The sequence below is a fragment of the Mustela lutreola genome, chromosome 3 (assembly GCF_030435805.1).
Source record: "Mustela lutreola isolate mMusLut2 chromosome 3, mMusLut2.pri, whole genome shotgun sequence".
NCBI lineage: Eukaryota > Metazoa > Chordata > Mammalia > Carnivora > Mustelidae > Mustela > Mustela lutreola.
The window spans coordinates 145,850,357-145,877,825 of record NC_081292.1 but is presented as its reverse complement, the minus strand read 5'-3'; the positions used below and the strand labels follow the sequence as shown (position 1 = coordinate 145,877,825).

Below are 27,469 nucleotides of genomic sequence, written 5' to 3'. Positions count from 1 at the left end.
GCCTGTGCCAAAAACAAGAGTCAGGGAGGCTTAACCGACTGAGCCACCCAGGTATCCCTCATGAGCATGAATTTAGTTCAACTTTTATTTTGATCCAAACAAGCGGAACAGGAACCAGTATCTGAGGTGCTGGAAATCCAACACGACTTCCAAGTTAACTTGGCAGATACCAGTTATGCACAGAGATGGTGCAATTTGAGAAATAAGGATGATGTAAGTGGCCAGATTTCTAACTACCCTTGGATTTGATTTTTTACATCACTTCACAGAAGAAGTCACAGAACCTTAAGACAGAGACATGCCAGATCCTTCTGTCCTCCACTGGGAATATGGGGGGAGGCAGAGTGGAAGAGGATCTGGGGGGCCACAGTGCACTGAGGGAGACAGAAAGCTGATGCTCCACGGACAGGGTCCAGAATGGGAAAATGTCCTGGTAAGCAGAGACAAACTTTTGTACCACAAATATTTCACTTCATATGCCAACAGTGGCCCTAAGGAGAAGCATGAAGACTCTAGAACCCAGAGGTAAAATAGTTGGCCCAGGATCAGAGAGCTGAATCTTATTTAGCTTCATACGTAGCCATTAAAACTAGGGATTGATTAAACATTAACACAAAATTTTCTATCAGATTTATTTACTGACTTTCTCTCTGTAGACCAAATAGTCTAAAAATTTCAAAGTGCCTGAAGGCATGATAGAGAAGTTCCATTAGCGGTCTTTTTTCTTTTACTTTTGGTTGTTAAACACTGTGCCTGGCACACTGAGGGCGAAAACACTGGTTGGTTGGATGGCCACATGGATAGATGGAGAGTATCAACTAGTGCCATCTCGTGGTGAATACAGGTTAACAGCAGAGGAGCTAAGAACACAGCACATTTTTCAGGGAACAAAGATGTACACTGTAGAAAAATTCCACTATGTAACAAAAGGAAAGAGTCTTCTACATGTATCCTTGACACAGTGACACAATGACATAGTGAAGTCATTCTCTAAAATCAAGCACCTCGGTCTAAAGAGACTAGATCTGGAAGTCTGTTGCCTTTCTTTTCTATTATGGTCTCTCATGTCACCAGGAGTATCATGCCTGTTTCAGAAATGTGGCTTTAGCTGTGGAAAATTTTTCAATTTACTATTTTTTTAAAAAAATTATCTTTCTTAACTGCCTATCTATAGGTTCCACGAGCTTATCAGGGTCTCCCTAGTTACCCTGAGCATTAGTAAACCCAGCAACTCTGGAGCCCTTTGCAAATCTCACGTCCCTTCAGTAGCCATCCACTGTTACCTGAGTTCCCTCAGCACCAGGGGAGGTCGGCTTTGTGTCTGGAACTATTTCAGAAGGGTTGATGGGACTTCCATAGTTCTGGTTATCCACATTTCCAGATACAGTCACCTGTGTGCACATTAAAGCACAGTATCCAGTTTTGAAACAATCCTGGCTGTGAAGTTTCTTATTAACTCTTTGGCTCTCTTCATAGCCTTGCTTTCCCACAGACATAGCCAGGCACTCTTTCTCTTACATGAGCCTAACCCCATCGCCCACGACTAAACACTGTTCCATCTTCCCCAAATCAGAAGCACCACCACTATGTCATCCATGTCATGCCTTAATCCTGGGAGGCAAACACACGTATCACAGCTTACACTCTCAGTAATGACAATTTTATTGTGTTGTCTGTGCTCCCGTATTCCCACTGCGGACCGTATTTTTCGATCAACAACTCTGGCTGTACACTGGCCACCAAATCTAGAGGAACAGCATGAATTATTCCCAAACTCATCAGAACTGAGAATCTAATCTTTGGATATTTAGAGTAAAATTAATAATCTGAGAGGACTGCTTATAAGATGCTGAATATCTGAAACAAAGGTATAATGGAATTAATAACCCTCTAGACATTTTTCTGTAACATTCATGTGATTCCAAGGTCCCCTCTTAAGCCCAAATTACTATCAATATATAATTAACAAATTACAAGGCAAAAAATCCACTTTTTCCTGTATTTTTATATTCACTGTTTCATTTCTTTTCAAATGTGGGTATGTTTATAAACATGGCCTTATTTTATTTCAAGTGAAAATGCCAACTGAGATGTCACATCTGTTTTATCATGTGATTAGATTTTTGCTATTGATATCAAAGGATCAGACAAAATGCTTTCAAGATGCAACTATTTCTGATCTTAGGAAAGCTATTCATAAAATAAACACTTCTGTATTTAAGAGGTAGCATATCTTATGATTTCAAAAGAAGTTTAGGTATTAACAACGAAACCATATTTCACAAAGACAAGAAGGACAGACTAAGAGTTGACAAGCACTAGAAATGGTATGGGAGCTCCTGATCCAAAGCCCATGAAAACCTCTTCTCCTTCATCTATACACCTATGTTGTCTCCCTGCTCCTCTTGAAGGGAGTGAGTAATAGGGCTGCACCACAGGAAACTGAGAGAGCTGCCTATCTATTCTGGAGACTTTTGTACTTTTCAGAGATGTATGGGGAAGGCAAGTATAGGGAGGTCACCTCAAATAACACCCTTGTGCTATCAGTAAGAACCCAGAGAGTATATCCAGTCCCCCAAATCTCTATATAATGACCTGACGATCATTCACTTGTCCATTTCACAAATACTTACAGAGAGCCTGTGTGTGCCTAGCACTGCCTGCCAAGCCCCTGAATGGATTCCTAGTTCTTGCCCTGACCACTCAGAATGAAAAGGCTCTTGGTCAGCACCCCAAGGGCCGCTAAACCCCAGCAACTATGTGCGAAATTGGTGTCGTATCCTTGGGTCCATCCTGTGACTGCATATATCAAGCAGAAGAATGAATGAACACTGCTTCCTTCCATTCAAAGGTAAGTTGGGAGAACTCTAAGAGGGTCTTATTCAATAGAACAAGATTCAACAACAGCAGCTCCTCAAAGAAAGGGCTGATTTCTCACCTGCGTTGGCTGAACCACTTTGACATCACTGTCCCTGGATGCATACATTGGGTTTTCAAATATTATGGGCTGCTTCCCCATCTCCATGGCAAAGTTTTCACTCTGATGAAAAAAAAAAAATTATATATATATATATATATATATATATATATATATATATATATCTGGTTCACACATAAAGGAAGGTGCCCTCCTCATACCTCAAGAAATTTCAGGTACTATGCCAAATATACCCCAAAAGAACTTACCCCAACCCAAAAAACGGAGGGGGGCAGGAGACATAAGGCTTCCGTATGGCAAACCATTACACAAAGTTAATAAATGCACTCATTTATCAGATCAAGAAAGCAAACATTCCCCCCCTATATCCACATTGTCTTTGGCTCCTTAATACAAATAACTCACTTGGGGATTGGGTTTGTACAACCGAGAAAAGAGTGGGTGATGGAAAAAGAGCTAAGAGGAGAAGAGGGAGATATGAAAAAGGGAAGAACCGATCACCCTGTACTTTTATGCAAGGGCAAACATGAAAGAATTGGGGGAAAGCAGAATACTGAAAGTGATTTTCCAGTACTGATTATAAAGACTGTACTAGTCCACTCATAAAGTAGCCATTTGATCCTCACAAGAGGTATTACTGTACCCATTTCACAGATGAGGACAGTGAGGGTCAGAGTGATCAAGCTCGTGCCTACTGTAACGTCCTTAGCAGGTGGCAGAATTACGATTTGAACCAACCACCGACTCTAAAAATCACTGCTTGTTCTGTCAATATTTTACATTGGTGGGAAAATATATGAGACTAGGAGACGTATTTCCCTACTCTTTCCTTTCACATACAAGGAGTCACCAAATTAAAGCAACACCATGCTCTCTTTCTCCCCCTCCCAAAACACACAAGGCTGCTTAAGATTCCCATTAAATTCAACACTCTTCAGGATTCAACTGTGACTTAGAGCAGAGGTAGAGTTCAATTGTATTACTAGTATTTTTAGAGAACTTTCTGCAACAAACAATGTTTCCTGATTTTGTAGACTATTTTGAGAGGCACAATGCTTTATCTTTTTTTTACTAGGTTAATTTTATTCTCTATAAAAGTATTTCTTTTCTTTAAAAAAGAAAAAAACAGTAAAAATGAAAACCTTCAAACTGTCCCTTGTAGCCACACTCACCATCACCATCGAGCGGTCAATAGCAGACTCAGGCCCAAAACCAGATACTCCGATATCCATGTTAACATCTGCTCCCGATCTGAAGGTCACCCCATTTCCATTTTCAGAGGATTTTACTAGACTGCTTAAGCTGAAAAGAAGTAATTGAAACAATGTGCAATTTTTTAAACAACCTTTGGCAACAGTGCCCTCTCCTCCATATTGCAAACTCTTCCTTCAATGAAGGGCTGGATTCCCACTATGAATCTCCACATCAAATATGGTAGGACATTGCCTCAGCTACATGGAAGTGTTAAAGCACATTCCCGAATGGTGGGAGATCTGAGAGAGAGCCAACCGGTAACTTGCAGGAATAAAGAGTGGTCCATCCCACAGAGAGAGTTCCAGTCTGACCCAAATGCCCACCAGTGGGCACAACCATTTAAACTATAAAATAGGATCTGCACCTAGGCTTCCAAAGAAGCACTTGATTCAGAAGTTGTCATCTGAAATGATGGCTTCAAGTTCACTACTTTTTGTTTCTGCAGAAAAAGCAAGCTGCACACTGTGCTTAAAATATATATAAATAAAACACCTAACTGATTCAAACGGTCCCATCACCCAGGCTTCCAACATCAATCTTCCCCATACTGAAACTGACCTTGGTAGCTTGGGCAGAGAAGGCAAAAGGGAGCCCGTTCTCCGGTAGTGGAAAAATCCTAAAGCCGCCAAAGCGGCGATGATGATGATCAGGATGATGGTCAAGAGCACAGCCACTGCTGTCGTCAAAGAGGGGAGAAGGGACCATATCAGCAGGTGGAAAGGGAAAGGCACCGGAAGACTTTACGGTGGAAGCACGGGGTAGAACCACTCATTCTCCCAAGACGGAGTTAAACAGAATCTAGACAGCATTCAGAATTTAGGAGCGCTGTGGCCTTTCCAGGCTGCTCATATTCTTAGAACTTACTTGTTCCTGGAGGGACACCTTTGGAAAGCCCTATTTCACAGTGTTTCCCCATGTAGCCGCTGGGACACCTGAAGTAGAAGAAGAATGGTTCACAAGCTATGGCCTTCCTAGGCTTCCAGAGTCATAGCTCTTACAAGCCCGTCTTCGGGTAGGGAGAGGGTAGACTGAGCAAATTATGTGCAGAACAGTCAATGTGTCCTGCACGACCTTCCTGTGCTCTGCCAGTGGGCGATGAGCAGAAAGGATGGCAATCCGACTTTGAAATTCACTTTTGGTGTTGTGACCCTGATATCAAATAAACCTCATGGTGTCACATTTACCCTCCAGAACTCTTCCTTCAAGAGAAAACTGAAAATCACCATTGTGTTCTTTCCTCTGACACGTATTCATTAAGTACTTTCAGAGACCTCCATTTATCTTGCTCCGTGTTAGAGCTTTCTCCGTAATTCTCTTTTTTCCACATCTCTGGCCCAGTTTCTGCTCATCACGAGGGCTTGGGCTGGAGCACCACTGCTGACACCTGATCTCCCACAATCCTAATGTTATTACCACCTCCAGATGAGTAGGGAAAAAATGGGGCTGTCACTTCTCTAAGCCCTTGTTAGAGCTGGCCCACACTCCTGTGGCATCTCCTGGGGAGGCGGGATGGGAAATGCAGAATCCCTGTGAAGGGGGTAGGCCATTTGATCCAGAAGATTCTTATGAACAGTATACAGGTGGAGACACACTGCCTTGGTTCTCTGTGGACTCTCCCAAGGGAGGGCAAGCTGGCAAAGACGAGAAAATTAGTGAAGTGGCAAGGTTCTTGTTATTTTTCTGGCCACTTGGTCTAAAATTCCTCCAGGAGACACAAGGCCTACAGCTTGGACCTCAAGATTCAGACTTACTTGCATTTGGGGAGGTCGTTCTCATCAAAATAGCAACTTCCTCCATACATACACCGGCATGGGGGGGGCATGGTGATAGGACTTTCGATGGCTGCAGAAAGGGAAAGGCATGCAAGCATTAGTCAGCCACACTCTGCAGGCCACCCAAACCATGCAGATCTGTTCAGGCCCAGGGTTGGGGTGGGGAGTGGGTGGGGCAGGGCAGCTACTTAGCCTCCCTCTCTAAACATTACCTTCCCCTGGAGTCAGATAAATTTCCTTAATAATAAGGTTTTTGAAAGGAATGCACATTTGGTGGAAGGAAAGAGGCAATTTTATAGTATTTCCCCTCCAAACAGTGGAGAGACACTATACTCCAGAACATACATTAATGTTTAAAAGACGCTTATGGTAAAGGGATCTCTTAGGACATTCACGTTCTCATTGGAAGTTTTCAGAATTCTCCTCCACAAGCCCTGTTAAATACAAGAGCTCAGTCTGGGGACACCTGGACTTGAACTGAAGGTTCCAAAGCATCAGGGACCCATCAAGCAACTGACAGACACACAATGCAGGGGCACAGATGCCGGATAAGACAGCTAGTCAGAGCTATCTTATTTTTTTAAGTCCTCCAAAACTGCCCTCACTCTGGGCCCCTGTTCCAGCTCAGCCCCCACGTACTCCCTGGATGTGCCTGATGGGCTTGTTAGTGTTGCCATGTCTCATACTTAGAAGATGTTCAGTGAGTATTTAGAACTTGTGCCCTTACTTAAGGAGTTCAGATGTCCTCCTGGCTCAGTCCCTCAATCTGAAAGTCTATTCAAAATCTGCTTCATCAGAGAGGCCTTCTTGGAACTCTAGCTAAAGGCAACCCAACTCCCGCCCTATCCTCAACCCTCTTACCTTGCTTTGGTTTTCTCCTTTTGCTTTTACGACCTGATATTATATACGGGGGTGGGTGGGTCTCTATTTACTGTCCTACTAGAATATAAACCCAACAAGAGCAAACATTGTTTTTTCACTTCCATTACCTCCAGCACTAATGCCTAGCATGTAGTAGGCACTCAAAAACTTATCAAATTAACTAATTAATATACCAAACCAAGACCCTATATGGAATAACTACCACCATTAGCATGCTTGCTTTGGTTAAGTTCTTTTAACCAAGAATCTTACTATAATGCACTTGGCAAAAAATGTAAATGAGGAAAGTAGTCCACGGGGTGACAATTTGGACACCACCACTCCCGAGTGTGAAATCGCAATAAATGTCAGAACCGTCCATCTACCGCAGAGAACAAATGTCAAAAGCCTGAAATCGTTTGGTTCAAAATATTGCTAAATATTGTAAGCTTGCCAGTATTTCTCCAGTAGCCTTGGGATGAGAGTGGGGATTCAGAAAGGGTGGGGATTCGGGAAGGGAACCTGGGGAAGCAGTTTTCTCTCCCTGAGTTCATTCTCTAAACCTGCCAACTTTCCAGCCTGATTGGGAAGAGCCAAAAGGTGGTGCATGGTTTGACCACTTGCTCCCCCTGGTGGCCAACGGTGGTTAAGCATCTCCCCATCAGCTAAAACTGAGGGATGGGAACCATAAAATGGTCACTAAAACATAAAAACAAGAACGTGAGCCACAAAATGGGCCACTGGTGAACTGCATGATGATTTTTTAAATGTGGATATTAAGAACTGGACACTAATTAGGATCACCAGTGGACACCTATGGTTGATACGCTTCTTAATTTGAGAAGAGTCATCGAAGACAAGTCTTGCCAGGCAGAGGTCAGCCACAGTATTTCGGATGAGAAAAAAAACCACTGCATCCTTATCTGGCCTCTGTCTCCCAACAGTGTACAATGCCTTTTACCATGTGGCCCTTTTCCATTTATCAAAACTCTGAAATGAGCATGCGAGGAAAACAGTGACCCTCTTCCTACCCTCCCATCTGTAGTGGGTGAGGCCCTCCCACCACAGAAACCTAGTGCCCCACTTGAACTCCAGGTAAGGCTGAATGGATTCCAGAGCAACTGACATCTGGTATGGGGTAGAGAAAGGAGGTGGAAGCCTTCTAGAGAACCCACTCTTCCAAATACCTACAAAACAACACTACTGTAGATATGGGGGCAAATAATTCTCAGTAATCTTTGGAACACCAGTCCTGTTGGGCTCCCTAAGTCCCACTCAGCTCTGTTCGTATTTCCCTATCTCCTCCCTCCTTCAAGCCACCCCTACTCTATCCTGCAAAGGACCCAGCACAGGGATTTTTCAGATTCCCGCAGAAGGTGTAACTGAGTAGGGAAACTGAGGAAAGCAGGGGAGTGTTCCCAAGCCTCCGTAGCTGCCCAGGCAGTGGCCTTACCTGCATTACAATCAGTGCTGCTCCCCGCGATGAAGGCGGACCCTTGGGGGCAGGCACAGCTATACCCTCCAGGTCTCAGGAGGCAGAGGTGACTGCAGACATTTTTACAGCGATTGGGCACTGGAAAGCACATGAAAACAGCGGTTAGGATCCGAGGAGGAAATGAGAACGCCAACCAAGGATATGTTCATCAACTGAGTTGTGGCCCTTCCATCCTACTCCTGTACGGCTCACATGTTCTCCTGGCATTACCTAGCTCTGCCCTTGCCCTGGCAGGTGTGGAAGTAGGTGTCTAGTGCACTGCATGACCTCAAAACCTAGTCAGTGCAAAACAAGATAGTTCAAAAGACCAGTAAGACCCTATTATTATGTCAAGATTTCTCATTACCATAGATCATAATGTATCCAGATCAAATGTTAGATATGATTTCTACCCTACCCTCATAGGAGGACCTTCTTCTGGACTTCTTTGGTTCTCCTACTTGCAAGACAAGGGAACGTAAGGCTGTGATTATCAGAATCACCTGGGAGCTATTTCACCACTATTGATGCGCAGTCACAGAAATTCAGATTTTAATTGGTCTAGGATACAACAAAAGTGTTACCATTAAAAGCTTACCAAGTAATTCTGGAGTCTTCTGAACTCTATCCTAGCCTATTATTATGATATCTCCAAGATATAGATGATCTCTAAATTCCTTCACAGACTTATTTTTTAAGTGATCCTGATTCATTGTCATTCGATGTGGAATCACACACAAGGCATGGCTATAAAATTGTAAACCATTTCCCAAGACTTACACAAAATCTGCCCATTCCTTCAGCTCTCTAGAGCAGAACTTTTCCAACTTGAATGTAATACAAATCACCTAGGAAATGAGACTCCAAAAGGTTGGGTGAGGCCTGACAGTCTTGTATTTCTCACCAACTCCCTTAAGATACCAGTGCAACTCGTCCATGGCCCACTCTTGTGTAGGGCCTGGACAGGACTTTTCAAATGTGGTTCCTTTACCAGCAACACCAGCATCAGTTGAGAACTTATTTGAAATGGACATTTTTAGGCCACCTCAGGTCTATTAAATCAGAAACCCCTCAGGTGGGGCCCAACAAGCTCTCTAGATGATTCTGATACATGCTCAAATGGTAGAACTACTTGTGCAGAGTAAATGCTCATCTGACAAAGCTGGGCTAGGTCCCCGGCATACACAGTCATCAGCCCTCTCTTAAGGGGGCCCAGCTGACTCCAGATTTTCCTCTAACTCCTAGGTAGCCTTCTCTACAAAGGCCAGAGAGTGGGCTCACCATGTGTACTGTGCTCTCTCCTCCTGTCTTCAAAACTGCCCAGGATGAGAGTCCCAGCTACACGGAAGACATAAGGGCTATTGTATCAGTGGGGTTCCTTATACGTGAGAGGAACATAAAACCTCTTTACACAGTTTTGGAGATTAACTGAGGTAACCATCTGTCAGAATTAACACTTGAAGAGACAATCTGACTTATAGAGCTTAATAAACGTTTATTTCCTTTCCTTTCTTCAAGAATTTCCCTTCCAGGGCATCTGGGGGGCTCAGCCGGTTACATGTCTGCCCTCAGCTCGGGACATGACCCCAGAGTCCTGGGATCAAGTCCCAGGTTGGGAATCCCTCCTCAGCGGGGAGTCTGATTCTCCCTCTGACCCTCCTGCTCTCCTGCTCTCTCTCTCTCTCTCTCCACCCCCTCTCTCAAATAAATAAATAAATCTTTAAAAAAAATAATAATAAGAAGAATTTCCTTTCCCTTTCACCTTACTCCATTCAACGGTGAGGATGCATTAGAACACAGCTAACCTGATGAAATAGGACCCACAACTAAGAAAATGGGAAAGACGGGAGGAGACAGCATATGACTGACAATTTTAAACTAGGTTCTCATAGCTCAGGATAACGTGACTCACCTAGCCTTGGAATTGTAAGGGTGTGGAACACCAACCATATCCAGGAAACCTGTTGTAACCCACCTGACACCCACTGAGCAGGATTTTTTTTTTTTTTTTAAGATTTTATTTGACAGACAGAGATCACAAGCAGGCAGAGAGGGAGAGGAAGGGACGCAGGCACCCCACTGAGCAAACAGCCCGATGCGGGGCTTGATCCTAGGACCCGGAGACCATGACCCGAGCTGAAGGGAGAGGCCTAACCCACTGAGCCACCCAGGCGTCCCCCCCCCCCCAAGCAGGATTTTGATGCCTGCTGGATTCTGTGGCCTAGAAGTATAAACCTGCAATTCCAATGAGGACTGAAATATTTTTACTTCATGTCTGCTAGTGATGTACATAATTGCATCTGACCTCCAATTTTATCTTTCTCTGGTCAAAATGGTCTACACACAGACACGCACACACACTCCCCTTTCATTTACCAAGAGATCAGACTATTATAATCCATTACCACTTTCCAACAATATAGCCATTAATTTGAAATAAAGTTTCCAGATAATAAGGAACATCTTATTCCAAGGTTGGTGTTACCTGAGTGATCGTATCTGTGTTGATGGAAGATTCGAACTTGAGTGAGCCACGGGTTCACCATCAGCATTTTCTCTTTCTCATCTCGCCCAAATTTATCTTGCTTCCACACTTCTCCCTTATTCCTAGATATCCAGTAAAACTGGCCTTCGAAGATGTCCAGACTATATGGGTTCACTGCTGTTTACCCACAGAGGAAAGCCAAAGCAAAACAAGGTTATTGAACAGAAAATACCCTACCCCTCTTTTATATCAGATATCATTATGCTTGAATTAATCCCTAATACAACATTCAGGCAGGCTTTCTCTACTGTGACCACAGAAGTGTGCGATGTTGGGAGATCAAGATGACAGATGTTGAACTAGATTAATGCCTACTGGTTGATGGCAATTACAGGTAACCTGCCCACTTTCAAGTTGCTGATTTAATTTTATGTTTGCACAACAATTTGGATGGCAGAGATTCTATTTTTTTTCCTTTGAACGTAAGACACCGCTTATCACACAGAGCTAACAGGTACTGGATTGTTGCAATTCTGCAGAAATCTGGAGAAGAAAACAAAATGCTTCTCTCCTTCTAGATGTTTCCAGTTGTACAAAGTAAGCAATTGAGCATAAATCGAAACAAATGGCTCTAGAAGTGGTTAGACATGGGTTTCCACTGGTACACCTGAAATGCCACTCTATCAGGCCGACTTAACAGGAAATTCAGCTATTCCAATATCTGTCGCTAAGAGCAACTTTTAAAAATTATGTTACAAGGAAAAACACCTTAATTATTGCTAATGGATTCATTTGCATTTAAATGAGCAGCTGGGGATTGGAAGGAGTGATAGCTAAGAAACTGTATCCACCTAAGATCAGGGCAGACACTAGAAATATATTTCTTGATTACAGAACATATTAAAATCTAACCCATTTCTAACCTGTATTTGTAACGATTCTTCTATCAGTCCCATCATGTTTTATGGTTTCAATATTGCTCTCCTTAAAGTCACTCCAGTAGATCCGGTCATCATTCAAATAATCAATAGTAAGGCCTGTTGGCCAACCGAGGTCCCCCTGCACCAGGGCTTTCCGATGTTGTCCATCCATCCAGGCAGACTCAATTTTAGGTTCTCCGCCCCAGTCAGTCCAGTACATAAGCCTGTAACAGAAGGTTTTCTCTTTTTAATATTTCATCTAGTGAGGCTTCTCCACCGAAGCAGAACATGACCTTCCAGCAGGGAAATCTGCTGTGTGTCATAGAGATCTGGGTGCTAAGTGATGCGGTTTTTGCACTTTACTTTAGAAGACAGGGTGAGAAAAGGAGGAGCCAGTGCATCTGTGGTCTATCCTTCCTGAAAACTTCCTCCATAAAGATTGCCCAGCCGTGTTTGAGTATATATATTCAGACACTTTAAAATGTATAATCACAAAAGCTGTTCATTCTTCATAAAATATTTATTGAATGCCTTCTGTGTTAGCAGCACTGTTCTGTGTTTGAGATGTATCAGAGAATAAGGATTCTAACTTTAAAATGGATTATTTTGCATCCAATTAATAATTATAGAACTGCACAGACCAGGGATGGCACGATTTCAAATACCTGGAAGGACCAGGCAGGAGACGTAAATGAGTGGTGCATCACAGTTACAAACATCAAGTGATGGTAAGAGCAAAGCCCTGTCTAGAAGTTCCAGGCAACACTGCAGCAAGAAAGGCATCCCTACTGGGGCACCCAGGTGGCTCTGTCGGTTAGGAGTCCGCCTATAGACTTTGGCTGAGATCATGATCTCACGGTTATGAGATCGAGCCCTCCATCGGGCTCCGCACTGGGCATGAAACCTCTCCCTCTCCCCCTCTAGGTAAGGAAGTCATTATACATAGTGTTATCAGTTGTTCTGATTTTTCAAGCCAAAAACATAGCTTAAACTTTTTTTTTAGTGTTTGTAACTAAACTTTTAAAACCCTAAAACTCTGCTTTGTTCAAGTCCAATCTGTCTGTAGGCTGTATTTAGGCTACCAGCCACCACTTTGCAGACTCCAGTCTAATCATCAGGTTGAGACCGACCCTTAAATTCTATTGAGAAATGTGTGGATTTTAGACAAACTGGGCTATGGAAAAAATGTGACCAGAGGCCCTCCCCTTATGCAGTATTAGTCCGAGGCTAGGATGGTTCTAAATGATCTTTAGAGAACACTGTAATTCTTTAAGTTAGTAATAGATGCCACTCCAAATAGTCCAAGGACAATTTCAGTCCAATTAGGAAAAAATAATTGAGATATAAATTTTTGACAATCCACTGGAAAACATCTAGAACGTGAAGGACCCCTCCGAGTACTTACCCTAGTTTGGGATTCACAACCACTGCAGTTGGTTGATCCAGTCCAGTGGAAATCAGCCACTTTCTGTACCTCCCATCAAGTTTAGCCACCTCGATCCGTTTGGTCTTGGCATCTGACCAGTAAATATGCCTGAATTTAAAAAAACAAAATTAAACATCTAAAAAAGTCTCAGTGGGTCACTTCTGGGAAATAGGTTTAAAGATGAGAGCCTTCAATTTGGAAGCTGGGGCCAAGAAGACAACCACTTAGATAACCAGTGGTCAGAGAAGAGTTTCTTTCTCTGGGGAATGTCCCGATATCTTCCGCCAAGAGTCTTTGGAAAGTTACGAGTGGAAGCCTAAGGAGTGGAGGGGGGACTCCTGCCTCATCTGCCAGCATCAGTGATGATGATGGACTCACATCTGACATTGTGCTAGGAGACATGCACTGCCAGGTGGAAGTCATAAGGCACTGGTGAGCTGGCCAATTCCAACTGCCCTGGGACCCTGCTTCTGCTTAATGAAGAGCACCACTGGCATCAGCAGCAGTCCGGCATCAGCTCCAGGAATGAGTGGAAATAGCCTTTCCAAAATAACAAACTCAGCAAGGCCATCCTGCCCTGTTCCACTATCCTGCAGGTCTCAGTCCCGTACAAGCAGAAAGATTTCCATCAGTTTCTTCACGCACTCACTCATGAAGGCTAAGAAAGAAGTGAAACTTCAAACATGAATTGCCTGGTTGATTTTCAGAAGGAAGTGCTGAAGTCTAGAGTTTCAAGTTACTGACTCTCCAAAGGCCTTGATTTCTGACAGAAAACACTGAAATGAGTGCCCTGATAGCCTGTGGGCACAGCAGGGACCTAATTAACTTCTTCAGAGATGCTCAAGTCTTCCAGAAGCACCAGACAAGTTTGTTAAAAGGTGAAAATTAATTTATGCTGTAAATGACTCTCCATTATCCCAGAGGGCAACAAGCCCCTGAGCCTTTCCTCTCAAACATATTTTCATTATTCCTTCATTTTCAAGGACATGGGGAATTCAATAAATGTTTGAGCTCAGATCCTAATGTAATCCCTTTCCCATAAATGTCACTCCTGATGCAAGGCTCTTTCTTGAAGAAGGAGCTTATGAACTTTTCCACATCAGTTTACATCTCCTGTATCCTACTTAAGGTTCATATTTAGGGATCACACAGAATGTCTGGCTCTGGTCCCTGGGGTTCTAGAAAATCTGAAAGAGCAGAACAAAGCTGACACCACTATGAACTCAAAACCAAACATTAAACAGGAAAGTCAAATTTCCAATCTGTTCAGACGAAACAGCCCTGCTGAAAACACAGGATGTGGATTGCTGCCCCTCAAAATAATTACCATAGAGAAAAATGTTTCATCTCAACTGCCTTGCTGGTAGGACTGGAGGCTGTTCCACTTCCTCACAAAATGGCTAGTGCTGCCATACTGAGAGTTCTGATTTGGGAATCCAAAACTTTGTTGGCAAGAACGCTCTCCTGGATATAATATGAGATCTTGACCTTGGTGCGCTCCCAAACCTTTCCATGGCATCCACAGAATATAGGAAATGATAATGTTTATTTGACACCTTGGGATAAGCAGAGGTGGCAGAGGGAGCTAGATACGCCAAGCCCAGGCATCACACAGTTGCACCAGCGCTGAGGGCTACCCTTATCTGGGCCAGCTTATAACTCACTGTACAGCTTATGACAAGCTGTAGGGGGTCTGGCCAGGATAACAGAAGAGACAAGAGAGGAATGCCACTAAACTTACCTTCCAACCCAGTCCACTGCTAACCCATTTGGTTCCATTATGGATTTCAGGTTCAGGTTAACTTTCGACACAGGATTATTAGTACCAGATTCAAAGTTGGGGATGTAGGCACGTTTGATAGCTCCAGAATCAGAGCCATGCCCTAGCACAGTATAATACACAACACCTGCAAGGCAAGACACACAGTTGAGTTTCATGTTAAGGACATCAGATAAGGGAGGAAATGGGGGTCTAAGTAGGTCAACTGTTGTTCATTTACTGACATCTCTACTTCCTCATTGTTCCTATAAGACAAATAATTCAATTATACTGATCTGATCAAACCTCAGGACATCATACTTGAGCTACTAACTACAAATACTTCAACTGATAGCTTATTGATACAGACTTGGGTGTCTCTATTTCAAAGGCAACTTACTAAAATACATTTCAGCCAAGAGTCTGTATTTACTCTCAAGTTCTAGTTTCCCAAATGAAATGTATAGATAAGCCAGGGGCAGGTTAGTCAATAACTTACAGTAAAGGAGCTATGTAGATGAGAAGTCCTATTTTGTGTGTACACCAAAGGAAAGTGGACAGCAGGCATCTTAAAATGCATAGGAAGACTGCAACTTTTAAGGCAGACTTTTTAAGAAAAGATATACCTTCCTAGGTGTTTGCCATTCTTGAAAAGTTTACTGCATCATGTAAACGAGTGTGAAAACACAGCCATAATAAATCTTACATAGCATAGTTACTGCTAGTTTGCAAAACATTTTCACACCTATTATCTCATTTGATCTTTAAAGAACTCTCCAGGGAGGCAGGCAGACAAGATTACTGTTCTTATTTTACAGTTAAGAAAAGGAGAACCAGAGAATTGTTATAATCGTTACAATTATTTAGTTATAAAGCTCAGTACATGAGGGAAAGAGGCATCTAAGATGAGTTTTCTGATTCCTGCCCCATTACCATCTCCCACACACACCAGAGAGCCATGAGAGACTCAACAATAAACATTTTTCATGTTTTCATTCACTGAACTAAAGACCTCAAGCAACCAGCACATACACTGTTGGGTCAGATGCTGGGTCAGATGCTGGGTCAGATGTTGGGTCAGATGGTAGCCCTGCAGAATTGAGTAAGATTCAATCCTACCTCCAAAGAGCCCATGGTTAAGGTACAGGGAGAAAATTATGTGGATGCCTGTAACTCAATGTTAACAGGTGCTTTAGTGAAAGCATGTATAAAACCCTACAGGCTCACCCAGTGAGCAATTATGGAACTGTGCCCAGGAAGGGTTATAGAAGATATCAGAGGAGGGGACATTTGAACCGAGTCTTTGAAGTTTGAGTAGAAATTTTGAAGGGTACAGGGATAGGGGAGAACAATCCCTTCATGAGCAGAGATGAAGAAATAGTAAACAAAGGGATATGAGGTGGTCCTAAAAGGATAGTCCCCAGAGATGGGAGAAGATTCGGTTAAAACTTGAGAATGTTTTGCCGGGACACATGGCCAAATTAAGGCGTCCTGAGCACACTGGATAGGAGGAGCTCTATCCTCCACTCATGCAACAAAATTTACTCACTAAAAATCAGATGCCCTAAAGTTTAAAACCTTGTAATTCAATTAATATCAACGGCAGCTGCCAAAGTTCATACTCACTGAGACCTATGCCTTCGGGGTCCCAATCATAATCAAGAGTCTGAATACGTTCCTCGCCTTCAAGATAATCTGAGAACCTCTCAGATGAGAGATTGTATTTGCGAATTCGTACGTTTTCAGGCAGTAGCAACAAAGGAGGGCTACCTATTAAAAAAGACAAGGGCGGTTATATTTCTTTGAATTCTATCTGAACTCTTCTTTAAAATGAAGCAGATATAAAATAGTAAGTATCCTCCCACCTTTAAAAAAAACACGAGTTTTTATAGGAATCTGACTACCTCTGCTCATCAACGGAACTAACGACTACCAACTGGGGTGCAAAATCTGTGACTGGACATTCTTGTCTCCATTCTCAGGTGGAAAGCTAGTGTTTCTGTTAGGGATGTTATCACTTCTTTCTTCTTTGTCCTCTGTAGGTAATGGTTTAGAACAAGACAGGACGGAGACCCCCACAGAGTCTCTCTTTTCCCCTGATTTTTTGCCCTTATTCACTGACAATGAAACAGACAAGGTTGCAGACAATCTGATGGAAGAAACACAGTTATGTAGAGTGATACCAGAAGTTTACCAGAATGTCCTCATTTCTTATTCTTTACTGACAGATTTGGATTCTTTTAGCAGGTAATCGGCTCCACGACTCAATTTATCTCTCAGCTAATGACAAAAAAACAGCTTGTTCTTGTTCTCACACAAAGTAGCGATTTCAATGGTGACTCATCCTGAGGTGCACGGTCTATAATTTTAAAATTTAATTTACTTGCATAAGGTCAATCGAATCTCATTTAAGTAACTTTTGAAAGTTCACTTTATATATTTCTTCTGTCTTGGCATTGTGTTTTATATGACCATGAGCATTTATTTCAGTCATCTCCTTAGTTAAAAGGAGTTAGTTAACTAGTTTTTAATTGGCTGCCTAATTACCAGACCAATTGCTCAAATGCCTTTACCCGAGTTTTCATTCACTGTCAAAATGTTTGGGGGCGGGGGGTAAAACAATTTAAGAATGCTTGTCAGATGTATGCTTTAAAACCCAATTTGTATGAAGAACTTGGACAGCCATTTTAACCTTAATTTGCAAAGTAAAATGTTATTTTCTTATCTTCCATATCATGTTCTTTAAACTCTAGCACAAACTTCAAATCTGTAAGACTCATAAAGACCTATACCCCCTGACGGGGATATCCTGATTTAGATCAGACCTCTGGAAATTTGGACTATATAAAACTTCTGCCACGTAGTCTTTTGTCATTTCTATCTAGTACTTACTACTGCCTTCTATCAGGCCTGACTCTCAGATACCAGCATTAACCCAAAATGCAGAACTAGTGATTGAAGTTATTAATGAGCCATGCTCCCTCCACCTGTGATCGGCAGCCCATGAACAATCAAAAAAATTTATCAACACAATGTCCTTGATTTGCCCTGACTGAATGTAACACATCCTGAATCACAGGGCCTCAAACCTTGATCTTACAGTGGGAGCTGGAGGGCTTCATTAATTTCCTTCTGTTGACCACCACCCTACCACTCTCTAGGCAAGCTTTTGTTGTCTGAATATTCTGGAAGACGACATCTTGTTCACTTTTTGAAGTTTTATCAAGGCGGACAAGAGCCTAAGCCCAGAACAATAAACAATACTGACTCCTATTTTAATTCCTGCATATCTGTTGCAGTATTGCAGTTATTGTTTTAATCTGGCAGGAGAGGAGAGAGAAGAGCCTGGATGAGCACTGGAGGACAAGTAGCTGGTGAATTAAAAATAAGACTTTTGGAGTCTGAAGTTCACTTTCTGGTCTATTGAACTCATCAGCATTTAGTTCTCTGAAAGTCAACTGATTAATCCCAACATGAACCCATCATACCATCAGCTGCGCATCGTTTTCCATACTGGTCACTCACAGACCTGAAGCCTTCCGCACAGGAACACTCATAACTTCCTTTGGTATTCTGGCAGTTCTGGGGACAAACCCCAAATTGCTCACATTCATTGATGTCTGCAGATAAAACAAAAGCAAATATGCAACATCTGCTCCCAACCATTCCTTCCAGGCCCTGCCTCTACTGAAATCCAAAGTCATAAGCAATGAAGCCGGAGAAGGCTGCAGAGGAAGACAGGCAATGATGCGATCATTTGTGGAGCACTTCCTAAGCTTCAGACATTGTTTCACATGCTTTTCATGTTTGTGGCTCATTTAATTCTCCAAAATGACTCTGCAATATGGACTATGCCTAAACCCGAAGTCCCAAAGCTAATAAGTGATGAAGACAGGGTTCAACTACAACAGAGTGATTCTGTGCCAACAGCAAAGCAAAACATTCACTTTTGGAAAGCTGCTGGATGTTGGTGTTGTTTGGTATATCACTTCCCTTGGCCTAACTAGCTTCAGGAGGGGGACTTTTTTTCATTCGGTTTCTTCACTGAGTTCTTAAGCTTCAGCTTCTGAAAGAACTCTCTCAGTCACCTGAGCATGACACGTCATGAGTTAGAAAGAGCAAATTCAAATAATGAAATCCTATTCATTCCTTACCATCTTGATAAGCTACCTTCCAACTCCATACCTTAGATCTCACTTACGTCTGGCCTAAGTAGGTGTGTAATAAAGTAGATGTATAATAAATAAAGTAGGTGTGCTATTGGACTTTGGACTTTGATGAAGAAAGTAAAACTTTATTTTTTAAAAATCTGATCTCCCACACTGATAAAATAAGCAGGCATTGCTTCTTAACACTTTGTGAGTCTTATCAATTCCACAGACATTACTGCCTAGCCATCTGCTAGGGATTGGCAAGAGAGCATGGAACAAAGGTAACTTGCATCCCTGAGTATTGCGTTTTGTTTTTTGTTCCATGACCCAAGAAATTAAGACACAAAATCTTAACATTTGTCATCACAGGTTATATACGTCTTGAATTACAGCTTACACTCTCATTCAGAACTGATCATCACCCTCTAACAGTATAATTATTTGTGCACTTAAGTATTTTAATGAACTAGAACTAAGAGTTTAGCCCCATTAAGGGAATAAAACAGTGGTTTAATAAAAGGGAATGAGTAGATAACCTGACGTATGAGCATCTCCTAATGGGAATTGGAGTAAATATACTTACCGTCACAGGAGTTTCTGTCCAACATACTGGCTTCAAACCCAGGTCTACAGGAGCAGATAAAGCCTCCTTCACTTAACTGTGTACAGTTTTGTTCACATAGATTCTCTGCACATGATCTTTCTTTTCCTGTGTCTGGGAAAAACAATCTTAGCATTACAAATAAAAGGTATAAATCTACCTACAGTCTACTGTAAGACATCTCAAGATCATCCCTTTCCGTAAGTCTTTGTAGAAGACTGAAGGCTTCTGTATATTCAGATATCTGGCAATGGGGCAAATGCCATTTATGTAATTGTATATAATGTTAGATGCTTGAGACAATCTTCCCACTATACTCAGCACTGCTAGGCTTCCCAGAGCATCCAATTCCAGAGTGCAGAACTATGAAGTCTGGGGCTCTTTACAACTGTAACCATCTGCTACATACATACATACATACATACATACATGTGTACGCACACATATATACATGTATGTATACATGCACATGTATGATGCAGATGGTTCATATGTGTATACATACATACATACATATATGTGTATGTATACATATATATGAAATAGGGATTAAGATAGATGTAGTATGTGTAATATATATCCTGTTATGTGTGTAATAAAGAACAATGGTACAGTTTAAAGCAACATAACAAACAGGAGGAAATTATAATGTTGTAAGACGACCAACTGAGGTATGTGTACACATACCAAGTGTTGGCCAGGGCACAGTAACATGCATATAGTTATCAGTCATCTAACTGCTGTAAGAACCATAAAGTGGCACACATGGGAAGAAATTTCACAACAACATGTATGAATCAAGGACTTTAAAAATACTCACTTTATTATACAGCTATTCCACATTAATGCATTTTCCCTCAAAAAGGAATAAAAAAGGTATACTATAATTTATGTTTAAGGATTATAAATTGTTGATAAAATTCTGAAAACAACTTGAACAATTACCGTTTACTGTGTTTTATCAAACCCAAGTAAGACACCATTGATGCCCTATTTTATATAATGCTAAAATGGAAACACTCTGGGACTTACACTCTGGCATGTTATCAATTGAAGAACTATTCTTGTTTCAGAGATATTTAAATGTGAAAATAAATATGCATCTTACAATCAATGAGTTATGATCTACATGGAAAATATCTATTAACAAAAATGGAGGGAAATATAGTAATACTAAATATAGAATATATCTTTAAATTTTTTAATATTAAGAATTCATTTTTGCACGTATATGTGCAAAGAAAGACAATGAAGTACACCAAACTTAAGATTAGTTTGCTTTTAGTTATGGGAGTCCAGTGATTTTTACTTTTGATCATCAATATATTTTCTGGATTTCACAGCTTTCGCAATACAAAGAAAAAATTCAACAATGGTTCATTTTTATAGGGCTTATATGAATGACTCTTGTTATCTGTGCTATCCTGGGGTCCAGACACTCCAGGACAGACTTTTAACATTTCAGATTCCATCCTCACACTTCACTGCTTATCACTGCCCTGAGTTCTTATCTCTGCCAATATCTGTCAAAGCCATCTGGCTTTCATTTTTGTTATTATTGTAAGTTTGCTTCTTCTATCCTGAGTCTCCATCTACCCTCAAACCTAGATCTTACAAGGAAGCAGACAAAGATGAACACACCTAATGAGTGATAATGGAGGCCAAGGTGGGGGAAGTGTGGTGATTATCCCCATAAAGGATTTAAGCTTTATCTGCATTTCAAATAAAATATCTCTAGGTCACAGACTTCTGAATATTTTAGCCAATGAGACTGTAGTATCTCCTGCTCATTTCTTCCCAAGCAAAACAGACTTATATCTGTCTGTCTCCTACAGTAGGAAATGAGGATCCTTTAAGGATATTTAAGTATATATGGTTTGAATACCCTAAAAACACTGAGTTTCAAAAAAGAAAAAAAATCACAAAATAAAGCACAAGAGCATTCAATGAAATGCTGCCCTTGGAGCTCAAACTTCAAAGCATATACATGAAAACCTCAGTTTAGCTCTTAAGAACTACACATTGCTAAATAAATCTATCTAGATTTTTTTATTTCTTCAGAGTCAACTTCACTGCTTTCTGGCTTTCTAAGAATTTGGTCATTTGTCTAATTTCTTGACGTGAAGTTTCTCATACTATTCCCTTATAATCTTTTAAATTTCTGTAAGGTTGGTAGTGATGTCTCCTCTATAATGTTAATAAATATGGCCTGTTTTATATTCTTGGATAGCCTTTAGACAGTCACATAACCTCCTTGGGTCTCATGTGCATGTTAGACTCTATAATCTTCTCCTAGCTCTAAAATCTACAACATGACTAAAGATCCCAGGAAATAAATATTTCTGGACCAAGTGCCCCCCTGAGTGAGTTACACTCTTATGAAACAAGAGTCCTTCAAACAAGAGCAGAAACCATTTAACACTGTAAGATTCTTCCCCAAATATGAGGAACTTATGACTTATTTCAGTAACAATCACCATCTTAATCCACAAACAACAGATCATATCCAAACCCAAACATATGACATTCTAAAAATATTCGTATCTTTCCTTTCCTGATTTTAAAATACTTTTTAAAAAGCAAACATATGCACCGTACATCAGAGATCCTGTTTAAATAGTAAGAAGAGGAGAAAGGCAAGGGGATTAGTAGCATCCAAGAAATGGTATCTTATTTTATTTTTTAAAAGGATTTTATTTATTTATTTGACATACAGAGAGATCACAAGTAGGCAGAGAGGCAGGCAGAGAGGCAGGCAGAGAGAGTGGGGGAAGCAGGCTCCCTGCCAAGCAGAGAGCCCGATGAAGGACTTGATCCCAGGACCTGAGGTCATGACCTGAGCAAAAGGCAGAGGCTTCAACCACTAAGCCACCCAGGTGCCCCAAGAACTGGTATTATTAAATAAGAATTCTGTGTCTCAAATTATCGACCCACAGCAGTAAGACTGATACAATATCACATATTCACTTAATACCTAAAAACAAATGCTATTTCTATACCTTAAATTAATACCTATGCTACTTATTTCTTTAAATAAGTCCTGCTTTCAATCGAATGTTATTTGAATTAAAAGGACTGTAGTCAATTGTTAAGCTTTTTAAATGGCTAACTAAAAGAGGAACTAAGGTTTGACCCAAGCCCAACTAGAAAATACTCCAAACTCTTGGAACAGCTTACTTATCCGTCGCAGCACCAGAACTCAAATCTAACACCCAGTTTTGCAAATCCTGTCATGATCATGCATTTTTAAATATTTAATCAAGTCACATTGCTATGTCAAAAATTCCAAGCCCCGGGACGCCTGGGTGGCTCAGTTGGTTAAGCAGCTGCCTTCGGCTCAGGTCATGATCCCAGCATCCTCGGATGGGAGTTCCACATCAGGCTCCTTGCTCAGCAGGGAGCCTGCTTCTCCCTCTGCCTCTGCCTGCCATTCTGTCTGCCTGTGCTCGCTCTCTCCCCCCCTCTCTCTGATAAATAAATAAATAAATAAAATCTAAAAATAAAATAAAATTAAATTAAATTAAAAATTCCAAGGTCCACTAGGCAAGTGCGTAAAATAAAGGACAAATCAATGCATTAATGATCAATTAGTTACCCTCCTTTGTAACTCACACAGGAGAAAAGTTGCCCGGAAATCACTGGGAAGCCTCAGGAAAAAAAACATTAAAGCCCAAGAAGTTAAAAAATATGTGGAGCTAAGATGACTAAGTCATGGGCTCCTAGAGTCTGAAGAACTTTTTTTGGTTTTCCTATGAAGCAACTGAGGCCAGGAGAGGTCAATTGATGCCCAAAGGGGCACAGGTAGTGGCCAAAGAAACTAGATGCCAGCTCTAGTCACCTGGAGTCACAAGACTATTCAAATTCTGCCTCTGCCACACTGTATGACCTCAAGCAACTTCTTAAGCTCTCTGAGATTATTTATACAGATAAGACATAGTAGTAGTAACCCAGTGGGGTTTGTTTGAGTGACAAATTAGATAATGTATGTGCAAGGATTTCCTAAGAGCTCTAAAGGACTAAAAAGGTGTGAATTAACATGCCATTCCAACATTTCCATCACAACACTGAACTAGAACCACTCCTTGTGTTCCTTATCTTTTTCCTACACAAAGTAGTCCCTCTACTTTAAAACTAAAAATAAATGTTCCTCCTGACAACTCCATCTTTATGGGGTTAAGCTTTTCCCCTTAGTGCTGAAGGATACTGCATTTGGCTTAAGGCGGAAAAAAATATGCAGACTAGTAAACACAATACACAGCTTTAAGGTGCTGGGAGGCACCTAGTTAACTGGGGGGAGATGCTCTGGAGTTAGGCAGATCAGAGTTTAAATCCTCAGCCTCTTGATGGCAAAAAGACATGCAGGTTTTTCATACCTGCAAGCCAGTTTCCTCATTAAAAAAAATACTTCAGGGGCACCTGGCTAGCACAGCTGGTTAAGCATCTAACTCTTGGGTTTAGCTCAGGTCATGATCTCAGGGTCGTAAGATGGAGCCCCACGTCCGGCTCTGCACCTAGCACAGAGTTTGCTTGGGTTTCTCTCTTCCTCTCACTTTGCCCCTCCCCACCCCCATTCTCTCTCCCTCTCATATAAATAAACAAATCTTTTTAAAAAATTTGGTGAACATTCTCAGCTCATGGGGTTGTTACAAGGGTAAAATGAGATAATCCTTGTAGTGTTTAGCACAATGTCTGGTACAGAGTACGTGCTCAATAACAGATAGCTACAGGCTTGATTGCAATTCAGAGCACAAAATAAAGAGAAATATGTGGTTATCATGTTCTTACGTTATTGCACACTCTTGTTAGGTAAACCCGAGTTATTACGATGAAATACAATAATCAATATTTACTTACTGCAACCAGTTTCATCAAAATGGTCACCACAATCATCAACATCATCGCATACAAGAGACTGTGAAATGCAATGTCCATTGCTACACTTAAATTCGTTTTCTGTACAAGGTCTAGAGGTTGAAGCTAAACCTGTAATTTAAGAACAGAAGTTCAAGTCAAAGTCAAAACTTTCTCTTCTGTGGAACAAGATGCTTCCCTTTGTGGCAGACAGTTACTGCTCACAGGTAAGCCTGTGCTTCCCTACATTTCCGTCTCCCTTGCAGTTGTGTTGGAACCATGTGACTAGTTCTGGCCAATGGGCTACGAGTAGGAAGTGATATGACTGAAGCAATTAAAGCTTCTGTGTCTCCCGCTTTGGCAACCTTGGAAGTCATGGGTTTCAGGTGGCCCAGCTACAAGTTGGAGGGGCTGGGCAACATGCACTGGGCTTTACATGGGTGAGAAGTGAGTCTTCATAAGGTATCACCCCTGAGAGTTGCAAATGTGTTGGGTGCAGAGGTGGCATGAGATACCCTGAATAGTAAAAATGTAAGGTACTTTCATAATAAAAAGGTAAATTATGGGATGCTGTCTTCATGGTCAGGAGGCAAGCAATGAGGAAAGAGATATTGGAGATAGGAAAGATGGAGACCCATATGATGCAAAGGCAAAGACTTTGGTGAAAGTGTCACTTTGGAAAAATTGGAAAGCAGATCACCTGCAGATCACCTGCTTGTTGAACCTGCTGATCTAAGGAAAGAGATGAGAAAACGGGATGCTAGTAGTGTGCATTGCTTGCCATTACCTGAGTTTGGCAGGGGAGTATCAATCAGAGAAAAAGTTCAGGGAAGAGCCGGTTGATTTATAAGCAGAAAAGAAATAAAGCCCAGCAATTTGATGTGTGGGAAAAGCTGACTCCATTTAGATCCTGAACAGTGAGATTATGAAGTTTAGAAGGCTTTGAGACACAAATAACCAGTAAAACCTCTGAGTTGGATGAAATAATGGCCCATCTATTTTCCTAGATGGGCTGAATGTAACCGATTATCAGTTGAGACAAAGGTGCGTGAGAAAAACAAAGATATAAGCAGATTCAAAAGCTATGTCTCAAAGGAAACAGCCGTGCCCACTGGTCCTCTGGAACTGCTAGAGGCTGGTGAATGTGATGAGTCTCTCATTCTTTCTTGCCCAATGGGATCTATTTCTATTATGCTTCCCCTGATCTACTACTATCTCTTAGGGGCAGAGTGGCATAAATAAAACTTGTTTAACTAGTTTATATTTCTTCAAACCAAGAGGAACCTTGTCTGCAACTGACAGCAGGACTGAAGCCTATTACCCAGGACTCCTGGATTTCAGTTACTGAATGGGACTATGAGTCATGTCCCTTGGGGACAGGTTCAGGGTGTTCTATGCATAGGAAGAAAAGTATAAATGGATTCTTAGTGACACAAGGTTAAATTGTGGCAAAATCACTGGTATTCATTAAAAACCCCTGCACTTCCCTGCAGTGAGATTGGAACCTTGTGACCAGTTCCAACCAAAGGATCACAAGCACAAGCAAGATCTATCACTTCCATGCCCAGGAAAATACAAATCTGCATGCTTCCTTCATTTCTGTCTTCTCCTGCTTGGCAACCTTGAAGACTACGTGTTGCAGGTGACATACTTACAGGATGGAGAACTGCCTGACCTTCATCAAACTTTACATCAACCTCTGCTCCCAGGGCGCCTGGCTGGTGCAGATGGTTGGGCATCCAAGTCTTGGTTTCAGCTCAGGTCATGATCTCCGAGTTGTGCGATCTAGCCCTGCAGTGGGCTCTGTGCTGAGCACAGAGTCTGCTGGGGTTTCCCTGTCCCTCTGCCCCTCTCTGCCTCATGGTCTCTCTCAAATCAATCAATCTTAAGAAAAAAAATTCAACCTCTGCTACTTTAAGCCACTGAAATGTTGTGGTTTGTCTATTTTGATGGCAAGCAGTGATTCCTCTAACATCCAATTCTTTGGGAAGAGTAAGCTTACTGCCCCTTTTATCCACTCTCAAATTTGACCACATGCTCCAATTGTCTTGCTCCATTAAAGAAAAAAGAAAGAAAGAAAGAAAGGGAAAGAGCAATAAGGGAAATGGAAACAAAATGGGAGAAGGCGAAACCTGCTCAAAATTTTTAAAATGTCCTATTTCTTGGTTTTCATCCTTTTGTACCAGGCCTCAAATAAACCTAGGAACGATGTTAAAACCACAGGGCCACCTCTGCCAAAAAGAACCCAAATACTGTAGGTACGAAGGTACAAGCCAGAGTGCCGCCAGAGTGTTCTCGTCCTCTCTGACACAGAGCTGTCGGTGAGCATTCTAAGGCCACAGCAATACAAAGGATGGGACATGGAAAAAAAATGAGTCATTTATCTAAATTTTCCCAAAGAGCATCTTTTTAGGAAGAAAAGTAATTGGAGTCAGGGGAAATCATTTCTCTTACTGACTTTTCTCTAGATAAATTACCCCCAAATTAATCAACTCTCCCCTTCAATGGACAGATTTTAAAACATTCTCACAAGGGGAATGCGCAGATTTTTTTCTTCCAGTATCTGTAACATTTAACACCACCGGTTTGAAACTTCTATCTTAAAATAATCCAGAATTTAACTCTTCTGGGAAATGAATTTCCACTTTAAAGATGCACATAGGACCAGCTCTGTTAACACCGGTGCTGCCTTTTTGAGCGTGATCATTTCAGCTGAGCATTCAGCAGCTCCCGTGCCTAGATTAACAATTAGCAACTCGAGGCTGAAGAGTGACCAAAACTCATTTTTGAAAATAAATAAACCATTAATTTGTGAAGCGTAAGTCAACTAGCATTTAGTGTTTGTTCTCAATGTCTCAAAAAAACCCTTATTGACTACGTAAATGAAGACTAAAAAATTAGACAACTTGCTCCAACGAGGCGGGAATAAGCAGGGGAGGGATGTATTTGAGTAGTGAGTGTGTTTATATGGTCTGGA

The 27,469-nt window shown here is 41.5% G+C and overlaps 1 protein-coding gene across 1 annotated transcript in view; it reads right to left on the bottom strand.

Moving 5' to 3' along the window:
• LRP2 (LDL receptor related protein 2) overlaps positions 1-27,469 on the bottom strand; it is a 200,754-nt gene that overhangs the window by 4,328 nt on the left and 168,957 nt on the right. The window contains exons 63-77 of the mRNA XM_059167105.1: positions 24,496-24,624; positions 19,624-19,755; positions 18,378-18,509; positions 16,516-16,659; positions 14,872-15,037; positions 13,110-13,238; positions 11,708-11,928; positions 10,785-10,961; positions 8,279-8,398; positions 5,944-6,034; positions 5,057-5,124; positions 4,751-4,868; positions 4,111-4,240; positions 2,939-3,040; positions 1,284-1,391 (exon numbers count right to left, since the gene is read on the bottom strand). Of these exons, the coding sequence (XP_059023088.1) occupies positions 1,284-1,391; positions 2,939-3,040; positions 4,111-4,240; positions 4,751-4,868; positions 5,057-5,124; positions 5,944-6,034; positions 8,279-8,398; positions 10,785-10,961; positions 11,708-11,928; positions 13,110-13,238; positions 14,872-15,037; positions 16,516-16,659; positions 18,378-18,509; positions 19,624-19,755; positions 24,496-24,624 (1,967 nt within the window). The remainder of the gene's footprint in view (positions 1-1,283; positions 1,392-2,938; positions 3,041-4,110; positions 4,241-4,750; positions 4,869-5,056; positions 5,125-5,943; positions 6,035-8,278; positions 8,399-10,784; positions 10,962-11,707; positions 11,929-13,109; positions 13,239-14,871; positions 15,038-16,515; positions 16,660-18,377; positions 18,510-19,623; positions 19,756-24,495; positions 24,625-27,469) is intronic.